At 46.8% G+C, this 13,573-nt stretch overlaps 1 protein-coding gene across 1 annotated transcript in view; it reads right to left on the bottom strand.

The window, feature by feature from the left end:
• Window positions 1-6,032, bottom strand: part of LOC119401695 (neuropeptides capa receptor) — a 34,096-nt gene extending 28,064 nt beyond the window's left edge. The window contains exon 1 of the mRNA XM_037668618.2: window positions 5,596-6,032. Within this exon, the coding sequence (XP_037524546.1) occupies window positions 5,596-5,860 (265 nt within the window). The 5' untranslated portion in view covers window positions 5,861-6,032. The remainder of the gene's footprint in view (window positions 1-5,595) is intronic.
• Between the last annotated feature and the right edge of the window lie 7,541 nt (window positions 6,033-13,573).

Raw genomic sequence — 13,573 nt, forward strand, 5'->3', positions numbered from 1 at the left:
GCGCTAAGATAAAGCTTTGCCCCTTGACCCCCCCCCCCCCCCATTAATGGGAAACCCTGCACATGCCTATGTTTGGGGGAGGGGGGCGTAACGTGCCCGCAGCAAGCGCAGGACCGGGTTGACTGGCGCAACATGGGAGGGGGTGGGGCCTCTGCCCTGCAGTGGGCGGGGTCAGTCTGATTATGATGACGATTATGATGACGATGAATTCACCCGAGGGTTCAGCTTATAGAAGTTATGCACTTTCAGCGTAAGCGTGCCGTTTTACGCGGGAGTGTGGGCGAAAGGTCAACGAGGTTGTTGCGTAACTCGCGAAAATGCTGGCACATAGAGAGACTTAGAGGAGATAGATGTAAGCTTACTCCCTTGGAGAGAGCCAGGTATCTCTAAAACAGAGTTCGGTATGACGCAAGCACTTGCGACACCGCCCACATGGACATCTCAGGGAGTTCAATGTTTTTTTTTTTCGAAAGTGCCGTAAGCTAGTTATGCAGTAATCGAGTATGTATATTTTAGCGAAGACGGAGAAAAAATAATCCGTCATAAAGGGGTATCCCAATAACTATTATTGCATAATCAGAAACATTGTACTGCTTCTTTGTGCTAATCTTTTTTTATGTTTTTTACCGTGTTTTTCATGTTTTTACCTCCCTCTGTAATGTCTGTTGAACCTGAGGGTATTGTACATAAATAAATAAGTAAATAAATAAATCTCTGCCGTTCAAAGCGATTAGGCCGTTTGTTCCCCGCTGGGAGTCGCATTCCCCTGCAGTGGTGAAATCGCATTCCATTTAAGGCTTAGATAAAGCGATATCGGTTATTGTCTCAGTGACATAAGTAGGCTTTACTTCACAAATTTACGGACCCTGAGACGGATTAAGTACGCACTCTTGTGCTTTCGAGCACTGCTGAAAGATAAGAAAAGATTACCGTTTTTTTATTTCCCTGAGCGGCGTGCCGTTAGCCTCGGTAATCGGCTTAAACCACTGAAAAATGAGGCCGTAGTTTCAAATATTCTGCTCATATCTTCTTCTACGAAACAATAGTGCTATGGTGACGGGGGGCAAATGACCTAAGTTTAGTGACCTTCGTGTAACGGCCAAGTGGATCCTAAAGCAGCGTATTGAATGTGCATAGCGGAACTTAGAAAAGCGGTCGTAGTCGCTCGATGACGCAACCCACGCAGCGTCCTTACGTGTAGAAGCCCAGACAATCAAACTACCCACGAGATTTTTGAGCAAAAATGGCTGAGGATACGAACATGCGTTTAGACTCAAGTTTTACACTCGATATAATATCTCTCTGGAACGACGGCGGCGTAATAGTCAGCCTAGCTACGTTACGTCAGATTACACGAATCCGTACTCGCGTGACAGGGAATGCTATTGAGGTCGGCCTGCTGCTCTATCGTATGGAACGTTATACGATCAAGGATAACAGAAAATGATAAAGCATCAGCGCTGTCGCTGAGAGGAATGGACGGTCGTGTTAATGTGTGTGGTCACGTTACTTCGTTTTACTTCTACATCGGAAATGGCGTGCGCGAACGCACCAGCTGTTAGTTATGTTAGTTATATTGGGTTTAGTGGCACGGAAGTGACTAAGGCGAGTCACAAGGCGCAGAGGGGCAGTTGTAGATGTGATGTGCGCGCATACGATTCGTGCTGCCTCTGTGTGCTGTGCGCCCCAAAGAGGGGTGCCCTGGTGTGATGGGTGCGTTAGAAGACGACGACGAAAAGGCTGCGGCGCGTGGAAAGACGTGGCGAAGTGACGAGGAGCGCGAGATGGCTTCAAAGAGGCAAGCGACGGCTTGTGGAGGCTGACGAGAAGCGTGGCGTCTTGACGAAAGGAAGAGTTGGAGGCGGAGGACGTCAGCGGCCACGTGAAGCCCGTAGCTTCAACTCGTGGACCGCGTCCCAGAGCGTCGACACTCGGGCCCGGTCACCCGACTGCGTCGAACGCCCGTCTGTCCTTTTCTTTCTCTTCTTCGCCAGCACGCGACTCGGAACCTCGTCGCGGATCTTTCCACGCGCCGCAGCCTTTTCGTCGTCGTCTTCTAGCACACCCATCACACCAGGGCACTACCCCTCTTTGGGGCGCACAGCACACAGAGGCAGCACGAATCTGACGCGATCTTTTCCCAACCCATACGTGTTGAGCAAAATATACCCGGAGGAGATTAAGCCACAATGCAAATGGTGCCAGGCAGTGGCAAGTTATGACCATATACTGTGGGAATGTAGCACGGTGCCGCCACCGGCGGATATTATGCGTGATCCCTCTCTCGAGCAGTGGGAGGCCGTGTTGACCAGCTCAGACCCAGTCGTCCAGATAAGGGTCGTGGAGTGGGCCACACAGGTCGCCGTCAACCTTGGGTTGATGGCCATCTAACACGGAATCGTCCCCAACTGTTTTCTGACGAAATAAAGTTTTTCCATCCATCCATATGCGCGCGCATCACAGTAGAGAAGGCCGATGATAATTGTGGAGTTCTGGAGAGTTGTAAGAGAACGCTTCACGGGGACGCTCAGGTTCGAAATTCAGTTAGAGGGATACGAGGATGCATAATGAAGAGAAGACATGATGCAGTATGAAGAATTGATTTGGCAATAGCGAAGCATTATCACAGAAACATGAAAGATTATAAACTCAATGAGATTAATAAAGGCTGATCTAAGATACGATTTATGTGGTGTCAGCCAATAAGCAAAGAAAAAAAAATAATCTAGAGGTGATGCCATACAGTTCACGTAAGACAATGTAAACCACGATCAACATTACGTAGCATGAAATCTTCAGAAACATTTAGTATTACGCTCGGAAAGGGGCATCTAGGTTCAATTAGGTATGTAATAAAAAGCAGTTGAAGAAATATCATCATCATCACTACTTCACGGTACGAGGACTGAGTGTTCTTGTCATCGATGTACAGCCGAGAATGTTTTCATCCACCTTTATACACGACGTTTAAGCAAAAAACAAAAGAAATAGTTTTGTGATTTCTTCTTGGCATACCTTAGGAACAAATGTATCCTTATGTATCTCGTTCAAGAAACTACAGTATACACACGGATCCAAACACGACATCGTTTTTTGCTTCTTATACCGACTTCTATGAGCAATTTCACGTGATAACCGCGTCATTTCGCTGCAAATCTGACCACTACAGGTAACGTTGGCTCTGATGTATGTGTTTGAGTTAAAATTACGCCAATATGACACAAACTACAGACGCTGGAAACGAATTTACGAGCATCACCTAGCCCTAAATTTTCTTCTGCCAATGTATGAGTACTGTTCCGAAGCGCGGATATCAGAGTGCTTCTTTTCAGCGTCACTGTTTCTTTATATATAGCAGCAATTTGTTGCGCGGATGTCCCGGAAATTGGGAGACACGCCCGAGTGGGTGACATCCCGCGGAAGCGAGCCTTATTGCCGGTTGTGTGAAAACAACGGTTGCATATATAGATCGTCGTATATATATATATATATATATATATATATATATATATATATATAGGTACACGATGCTTTCTCCCGACGCAGCGGGGCGCCACTTACCACTCTGCCCCCGTTTCACGCCTCGCTTGTCCTGTTTTTTCCCTCCATTTCGACACCGTTCATTACCGCGGCCTCAAATAATTCTTTGCGCGCTCTGAGCGCTCCACTTGGCGTAACGCCCGTCGAGCAACAGCAGCTTTGCGACAACAGAATGCAGGACTGACAGCTAAGAATGCCTTGCTTCAGAAAAAAAAAACGAAAAAGGGTGACGTTTAAGCGTGTCGCGGGAACTTAAGTGTAAACAGACGCTAAGCGCAGGATCACTTGGGTGCGAAAGTTTAAAAGCTACTACAAAAAAAAAGAGAAAGAAAGAAAAGCGTGGAAGATTTGTTTCTTTGTATTTCGCGAATGAGAAAAGAGAGGCCCCTATATTTAACGGTTTTTCTCGCATTAAGCGAGGAGGTACGACCACGCCATGCTAACATCTTTAACGTCAGCTGTAAGGCTACGAGAAGTTCAGCTTAGAGGAACATAAGTTTTCATTCTATCGTTTCTATTAGACGACGCTCTGGGAACCGAAGAACCAGAAAGCGGTCGCGCGTAGAGGGCAACTAGAGTGTCTATCGTATACAGGCCAATGTATATCGGAGGAGGATTAAGACGGCTTGATATTATTCGAGTATGCTTCTAGTCACTGGACAGCTGGGTCATGGTGAACTTCAGTACTGGAAACGTGGTTAACAGAATATACGCCCGTGCGACTGCATTACCATAGGCGTGCGTACGGGGGGGGGGGGGGGGGGGGGGGCTCGCCCGCCGTAATCATATAAAGGGGGGAGCCAATTCTGCCCATACCTTAATCAGTCAGACCTTTCGCGTCATTTTTTAATGCGCAGGGTTATGGGTGCGCATATTTTTTGACGATTATGGGGACATGATGTTGCATTCAAAGAACTGTTTACTTCCCACTTTTACCTACAGAAAGCCGGGAACCAATGGCAGGCCTTTCTGAGAAGCACGTCATCGTTTCATTTTCGTTTTGGCAACCACGGAGGGCGGGGGAGGGCAGTGAAACTTGGACCCCCTCCCTCCTAATGAACAGCCCTGGGGACACCTATGTGCATTACTATTCTGCAACAGAATATCTAACAAATTATGCTAAGGCATGGATATTGGGGGCATACATGCCTAGGAACACGCGGTAACGTCGCCATCTTGTCAGACTATTTAGGGCGTCCGCTGCATCAATTTTCCGACGCATGGTTTCGAAAGGTCAACGCTGCCTCCTTTGCGACAGGATTAGTAGGTACCCTTAGCTCTGACACGGGTCCTTGACACGGCCTCAACTCAGGGCAAAGGCTCGCGGCTGTCTCTGGAGGCCACTTAAAGTGCGTGCCACGCCAAAGCGTTTAACCCGGTTAGCTACTCATCGGAGCTTTAACACGGAAGCGAAAAGATCGTCAGGTTGGCAATGCTTTTGAAAAGCTTTTTACACAGCAGCTTCGTACACGTGTTTACGGTGCCAAATCTGTTTATGTGTCCCAAATGTGTTGTCTGGGACCGTACACGTGTTTACGGTCCCAGATGCGCCGCATCTCATGCAGCGTTTATCGAAGACGTCGGGGTATGCACTGCTATAGTCGCGGATTTGGGAATGAATTTGTCCGTAGGCGTCTCCACGTGATCTGCAGGGTTGAGCTCCTCCTGAAAGCGTGTTAAGTTCTGCTGTTGCGTAGTAGTTTCCTTGTGTATATGGGGTACAATATGCCACTTGAGTCGCGTTATCTGTTGCGTCTGAGCCTTGCATGCGCACGAACGCTTTGGTAGTGTGTATACTGCGACTTTTGCAGTGTCATTGTGCTGAAACCTGCTGCTGCTGAGCGTAGGGCAGGATGGCCTCAAGGCGCTTGGCAATTGTACATTTTGGCCTTGTTCTCTAAGACAACGTAGACGTATTGTCCTAAATAAACTCAACAAAGATGACGACAACAACATCAACGTCAACATCAACAACATCAACATCAACAACAATAACAACAACGAGTACCACAGTGTCGACAACAGGAAGAACATCAACGATTCGTAAGCACTCACCGAAGACGAGTATGAGCAGATCCGAGATGGCGAGCGAGAAGAGATAGTAGTTGGTGGGCGTCTGGAAGTGCGAGTTGCGCGCTATCACCAGGCACACCGTGACGTTGCCCACGACGCCGCTCACGAACACCACCACGTACAGCACTGTTAGCGGGATGACGATGGGCAGCAAGATGTGCTGGGGTCCCAGCCGAAGTTCCAGGTACTCCCGTATGGTGGCATTGTCCTCCAACGAACTCACGGCTGCCACCGCGACGTTCTCCATCACAGTATGGCTGTTCACGAAGAACGTGGCTCACAGCCCCACACTGACAGATCGTTCACGCAATCCTCTGTTCCTTTTGCCAGTTCCCTCGACTCACTGTGCTCGCAGTTTGACCTATCCTATGGATCACGACCTGACGGCGGATGCGTGTCGACACACCAGCTGGTTCTCGAAGAGCACAGCTATTTCTTGATATGTGTGTGTAAGGTAAGCCACTAGGCCTACTCACTCAGATCTACCGATGAGCACACAATGTGGTAAGAACGCTCCCTGGCTAGACGACATAGGCGTCACTGAATTCAAAGCTTTCTTTCCACGTGTCAAACTTGGAGAAGGCGTCACTTAAGTGGTAGCTGCCCAGAAAAGTGCAACTGTTGGTCCAACTGTTACGCTCACAGCTACAACACCCGTCTTAGCGATTGCGGCCGCTGAATTCGAAGCGTGTCTGCTTGGTTTACAATGCCCGGTATTTTGAGACCGCTCCTCTACCCCGCACTTTGAGCGTTGCTATGATGACATCCTGTTATACCTGAACGATTTAAGCGGTTACGTGGTGGCGTTTGCAACGGAGAAACGTCACCGTTGTTTCAATTTTCCACGCTAGCGAAGAGACACGCGTTTTCTTCGTCCAGCTTGAAGCGGGTAACTGACGGCCCCTAAATTAAATATTTCACGCCCTTTCGACAACACCCAAGGCGCAGTAGTTCTGTCTAAAAACAAATGTAAAAGCCAGACGACTGTGGCAGTTCTTCGGTGATTCAACCAGTAGAAAGATTGTGACGCTCTTTTCGAGGTGTACGAGAAAAGTTTAACGTGGTGCAATTGCTTTTCCGTGTCATTGTCTCAGGCACCGGTTTCTTTTAATTTAACGACAACATTGAAGGTCTCGCTAGCGCAGCAAATTTAATAAAAGTACTAAACAGTCAATCGTCTCTCTTTGTTAATTGAAGAAATGGGACCGACCATACGGACCGGAGATTAGCTTTCCCTTTTTGGCAACCACCGTGACACGTAACAGTTAGTAGGCACTGAAAATAGGGACGTATAGAGAATATACTAGACTTCTCAGAGACTGCAGATAGCCGGCACTTCCTTCAAAACAGGATTTGATATGGGAGGTTTAGTGTTACACCTTTTCACGATATTAGCGAAAAACTTCTTATCTGTTACGTCAAGGCAGAAGCTACAGTTGTTTAACCCTGACGTTTCGGTTCCAGCAACTGAATGAAATTTTCACCTTATCAACGAACAACTCCTTATCTCGTAAGCATAGGCGAAAGGTACGAACGATCAACCCTGAGTTATCAGTTCGAAGACATTGAAGAGTATTCAGCAGGGTTGTGCAAATCTAGCCACCGCACTTGTTTCAGCTGATATCAAACGCCTCGTTATCAGTCATGCGTTCGACCAGACGCTGCCGGCGTTGAACATTGAGCGTTCAGAGGTGATGGTCAACCAATGAACAATACGAAAGATGTGAAGGCGTGTGCTGCGAATGCAGCTTCCACACGTTTTTTTTTTTTCTTCTCAACGAAGGTTGTCAAGCGTTTGTTGTCAAGCATCGAATTGAACGCCGCAGACGTTCCACACTGGGTATTTAGAGCTCGACGTTTGATAGTCTGTAGAAGTGGTCCAACGTTGTTTGCACAGTTTCAGGTCATTTTAATGTTCTCACTCAGTGGTGATGTCGCTTAATGAAGAAGGTCCCACGGCGTTTAACAAATCTGTCCACTCACGAAGAGGAGGAGGCGTGGATTTCCAAGCGCAAGATCAGCCATCAAGCTGAGGTCACCATTTCTCGCCATGAAGTCACTGACCATGGGGATTTCTCGCGGACTTTTCTGGTCCTCCAAGAGCAGCAGCAAGGGAAAATGAGAACCTGCAGGAAAAAGAAAGCAGCGATGAACAAAATGATAGTATTACAAGATAAACTATTTCAACCCATGACATAAGCTGAAGCCCCCCCCCCCCCCTCCCGCTCCGAAGGCCAGTGTTTCAAATATTGGGCTTCACACCCATGCTCGCCGAATGTGAACGCATCGAAACCGTACGCGCGCGTTCTTTTAACCGCATGAACGCGGTACTCAAGAATGGGCCCTTGGGAACAGTTACTGTGCGATATTCGTTGAAATATTTCGGGGCGGTGGAACAGTCCTCTGTAGGACAACGTGTAAAGGCGACATCGAACATTGCACGTATTCGAAAAAATCCAACTATGCGAAAATTTGACGCGAAGCACGCGTTTCGACGACCACGGCATGGACCTTTCGTTCGGCCGTTACAGACGCTGATGCGCGTTAAAGAGAAAGCGAAGGACGCTACGCTGATGCCACCCGAACCACAGCACCCTTCCCTCTTGGGATAAATAAAGTCTTTCCCCTCCTCCTCCTTCACCCGAAAAACAAACTTCCAGTGAACGCCGTGAGTATGGCTGTGCACGTTCCTATACTCGGGGACAACTTTCTGTGGCATTGAAGGGAAAGCTACAGAGCCACAATGCCCGTATCCTACCGCTAATGAACGTAGTCCCACAATTGCGTCCGTATTTTCTGCGTGATACATATAAAATACTCCTTCATTTTCTACATGTAGCTTTTTGAGACGGAACGCAGCGCGCACAAGCGAGATATTTGTATTTCTTTTAATTTATACGTTGTCACTTTGCGTTTTTTGCGTGCTTGAAAAAGTCGCGCCTTTTACCCGTACCTTAGACGCTAAGCAGCGTTTGCGTCGAAATGCAACGCTAGCCATCACTTCCCACGGCGTTACGAGACGCGCGCCAAACCGGACTACTTCGCGTCGCAGTACATGTGCAGACGCTCCGCCCCCGTAGCTTTCCCTTCATTGCCACAGGAAGTTGTCCCCGAGCATAGGAGTTGTTCGTGAGGTCAACCTCAATGTTTACCCATCACTGAGACAACCAAGGAGGGTTGAAAAAACTCAAAGGGCTTCTTGTGCATCCACCTAAGTCGACTCGAAGGCGCAAGTCATCTTTTTATTCTAGATTTGTTAACCTTCCGCGGCACCTCCGAAAGCTCTCTGCAACTAACCTAGCTTGGCAATGCCTCCAGGATCAGAGGCATTGCAACCTTTGTGTCCTCAACTTGTTTTGCACTGCCCCCGGGATTGGTTCACCTTTGAGCAAGCAACGATGCATGTGATGACGTCACGTTGTGACGTCACAGTGACACTGTGATGACGTCATCATTACGTCATAGTGACGTCACACATCCTTGCGACCTGTGACGTTATGATGACGCCGTCGACAAGGGACGCCGACGCGGGACGCCGGTCAATTTTCGCGTTTGATGAGGCATCTAAGGCTTTCGTCTTTAAAAAATGGAGACAACTCCCAAAAGAGATTCTGCGTGGATCTGCTACCCTCGAAGGTCGGCGTTTGGCGAAAAACGGTGTCGTTGCCGTACGAAAAAAAAAATATTAATAAAGCAGCTTTGTACTAGTGGTGCCAAGCCTGAAGGAAGTGCGGAGCTGGGCAGCCTTCTTTGTTTTTCTTCAGTTTTATCTTTCTTTCCTCCTTTCTTTCTTCTTGTTCTCTTTTCCAGTTTTTCTGTTTTTTTTTCTCTTTATTTCTATTTATTTCTACTGCCTATATTGTCATTTCTTTCTCTCTCTATTTCTCGGTTGCTTCCTCGTTTTCCATTTTTATGCGTGGTTTTGCCTGCGCTCGAAGAGCAAGAGGAAGGAGACTTGTCCTTCGCGCGAGCGCGCGCTCAGATGGCTGTGCTAAATATGGGCTTTGCCTGCGTTACGCCAAACAACGACGACAGCATACGGTCACAGCCTACGACAGCTCGGCCCCCTAAAGTGCTCCGCACTCACTGCTCCGTGTCCGCACTTAAAAGCTTTCTCACTTTAATGCGGGATAAATATACAAAGAGTTGCAGTACGTTCATTAGAAGAATGACGTTGTAGTTGAAGGGGTGTAATTTCTGTAGTAAATATATGTAGTAGCCTTTGTCGTTTCTTTGAATAATGCTAAAGGAAACGGAGGTAATCTCAGGACACCTTGTGGGGTAGCGTATGTGACTACATAGACTTTTTTGTTTGTGTCTGCGCAAACGATAATCTATTTCGATGTCATTTCTGCTTATACTGTAAAAGTGTTTCGAACGGATAACCCCACTCCTCTATCAGAGTGTAGCATATTCAAGATTGTCAATTTTTTCGTGGCACGAGCACCGAGCAACACCCTCGTTTTAAATGCGAATGCATTTCTTAAGGCCGAGACAGACGGTCCGATTTTCCATGCGATCCGACGGCCGACATGGCGGTGGGGGAGAGGGAATGGTGGCTGTACGATGCTATGAAAGGTCGCCATTCCGGTTTCCCCTCCGCCGCGTCGGACGTCGAATCGCATGAAAAATCGTACCGTCTGTCTCGCCCTTTAGTCGGGCTATGTCAGGCGTCGGTGTCCGCGCGCCGGCAGGTGTTATCTCTCCGCTCTCACTCCCTCTCCCATAGCAACAGCTGCGGGCGCGCGCGCTTATCCTCGCCCCTAGCAACCGGAGCAGGTGGTGCGGGCGGAGAGAGAGGGGAGACCATGGGGACACGCCCATGTCGTCTGCTCTGGCGCTCATTGGCTGCCGATGCCGAGAACGCCATTTCCGCTTTGGTTGAAATTTTTTCGCACGGTTGCCACGGCAGCGGCTGACGCCTCGCAGTAAATGGCGGGTGAGGAGCAACTGAGAACCGCTGTTAGAGCTGTTAGGGTAGCCACGCTACCGCTGTGTGTGGTGTTTTGTGAATACGCCGTTGATCAGATTGCGGTTCGAGTTGTTTCCAAACTACTGATGCCGTAAGTAAACAGTGCGTAGATAGACGGCAGCTGCGCACGCATCGCGTAACGACGAGTAAATAGATGTCCAAGAGTTACGCGTTGGAGCGAGACGTACGGCCGAGGCCGAACGTTTGTTTGCCTCTAGGGTTCCATAACGTCGCTAATGTCAGAGCTCGCTTTTTCCCGTAGTCTCCGCCGCATGTACGTCACGCGCGTTTAACGCATGTCATGTCAAGTTTTAATTCTCATAATAGTATTCTGGTCCTGGCGAAACGACTCGCTCGGCTTATTTACCTATGTACGGCCGTACGTTGCCGTTTATCGAGACTACAGATTGCTTCATCATCATCATCATCATCATTTATTAACCCTTAAGGACCCTAAACAGGGCATTACATAAGGGGGGGGGGGTTACAAGGTTGAAGTGAGGCACAGTTCAGCAAATGCCTAGGGAAAAAAAAACCCAACAGCGCTACAGAAAGATGCCCATAAGATGCCGCCTGCGCGTTCGAAACGCTTATACTTGCGAGTTTAAACTATCATTACTGACTCGCCTTAATTCATACGCGAAGTGGGGGTCGGTACGATCGAGGCTCGAGTACGCGTACCGCTGCACGCTTGCTTGAAAAATGAAATACTCGATATGAGTTTCATATCAGCACTTTTGACGTCATCAAGCCGCGATAGTTATTAAATTTCACTATCCTGAATGGCCCCCTTCCGCATCTTGCGCAAAACACTCCAATCGCGATTAAGAAACGTGATTGAAAATTCACCCTGTGATATCCGTATAAAACTTTCAGGGCCAGCATAAATCATGCTGTGTAAAAATGTCCACGGGAGACGTACGTAACTCAATGTCACGTTTGTCTCTTCATCATCGTCCCATTTTGAGCACTGCTTTCTTCACTTTCAGTAATGTACCATCCAGCCCAATTCAATGCGCTACTGTACTCTGTAATCACATTCCGTTTCTCAAGACACTATTTTTGCACTCAATCACAACGTACGTTATCAAGTCTAATATGTCAAGTTTATTGAAACTGTCATGGTGGAGCTACATGGTAAAAATATCACAGGAGCAGGTTCCAGAATTTAGAAAAACTGCCAGGATGAACTGTTACGATTACATAAATATATGGTTACTGTGCAAAAATGGCAAATAAGTGCAGACATGTGAACAGCGAAAACGAAAATTAAGTAAGATGATTATATATATAAGAAGGAATTTGTACTAAATTTAACAGAAATACTGATTTAAACAAAAAGCATGTAAAATAATCAAAAGTGTTTCAACAAGTAAAACTACGAGAGAAAGTAACAAAAAAAGTCAACCTGACATAACACTCACTGCATTGTCAATATAAATTATACAAAACCAAAAGGTATACAGCAAAATGACATATAAATATTGTTACATGAAAAGAGAGGCATGGGAAAGACTATACACAGCTGTATTTACAAGTGCGTTTGCATTAAGTACTGCACAAGACAAACAGCTTGCTCCAGTATTTCTCGTTCTGATCGTCTTTGTAATCATGAACGAAGTGTCTTCTATAACTGCTGCTATTAGGTAGCAATACTGAGAGTTAATTAGAAGATTTAAATGAGTTGGTTAATTTCTGGACTTAATATTTTTTGCTTCATGTAGAGAAAGTGTGAACATTCTGTGATGATTCTATTTTGAGAGGTAATGAATGCCGTATTGCTATGCTAGAGAAGAGGATTGCGAACTTGCTGTAATTCCTCCCAACAACAGGCATAAGATGATTATTGTGCTAGGAAAAACCAGGTACTGTTGTTATAAGTAGTGTTCAGGATCAGTACTATCACAGAGAGTCAAAGCTTGTGAAGCAATGGCAGCAATAACAACATAAACAGCAATGTAATGAGGAGAACCAAGACATGCAGAACCGGAACACACTTGCCACCCGGCCCCTTCAAATAAACAATTTTTGGACGCCCTGTACCAGTACGTTCAATGCAAACGCCATCTGGGATGAGCCTATATGCAATGATGCACGAAACAAGCACTACGAGGTTTCGGGAATGCTATCTCAACAATGCACGTCGAATTAATATTTGCCTTTACTGCCTCTTTAAGGTTACACTAGAGCGTGGCTGCTGGATATCCTGGTTGTAAAGATGGTTGTGTCGTCGGCATAATTATGCACTTGGTTTTAGCAAAAATAGTAGATAGGTCACTAATAAGCATCAAAAATAAAGGAAGGCCTGAAATTAAGCCCTGTGAGACTCCCACATGATTAGCTTGCAAAGATAGCTGTTAAGCTGCGTCATTTGAGACTGGTTAATTATTTCTAATCAAGTTTTGTGGAGGACCAGAAACCTGGAGAATAAGAAATAAACGAAGACATTAAGGACGTGCAGCTTGCAATGGAACGAAAAGTGATAGGTGTAATTCTGAGAAATAGGAAGATAGCAGACTGGATCACAGAACAAACGTGTGTAGCCTTTACCCTAGTAGATATTAAGAGAAAAAAAAATGAACCTGAGCTGGTTACTTCATGAGAAGGACAGATAATTGATGGTCAGCTAGAGCATCGAAATGGATATTGAGATGAGAAGAGTGACCGAGGGTGGCAGAGGGTTAGGTGGTGTGAACATATGAACAGTTGCTCTATGTGGGCAGGACTTCTTAAGAGCATTCAGCAAGCACATATTGGCGATGCCACGTTTGACGAGCTTAGAGTGGGACGAGCTAAAAGGTAGCAGTGCTTTGTTTGCACGAGGCTCGTACTGTCAACATACATGGTCAGCTGCAAACAAAGCACTGTGCCTGCTCTGTTGTCGCGTGAAGCCACGATAAATGGGTAAGATTAATGATTGAGGCCAAGACAGCCATCGAAGGAGGCAATAAGTGTGTTATCGGGGCTTCAATTTGACAATCACCAAAA

Source organism: Rhipicephalus sanguineus, chromosome 8 (assembly GCF_013339695.2).
Source record: "Rhipicephalus sanguineus isolate Rsan-2018 chromosome 8, BIME_Rsan_1.4, whole genome shotgun sequence".
Lineage (NCBI taxonomy): Eukaryota > Metazoa > Arthropoda > Arachnida > Ixodida > Ixodidae > Rhipicephalus > Rhipicephalus sanguineus.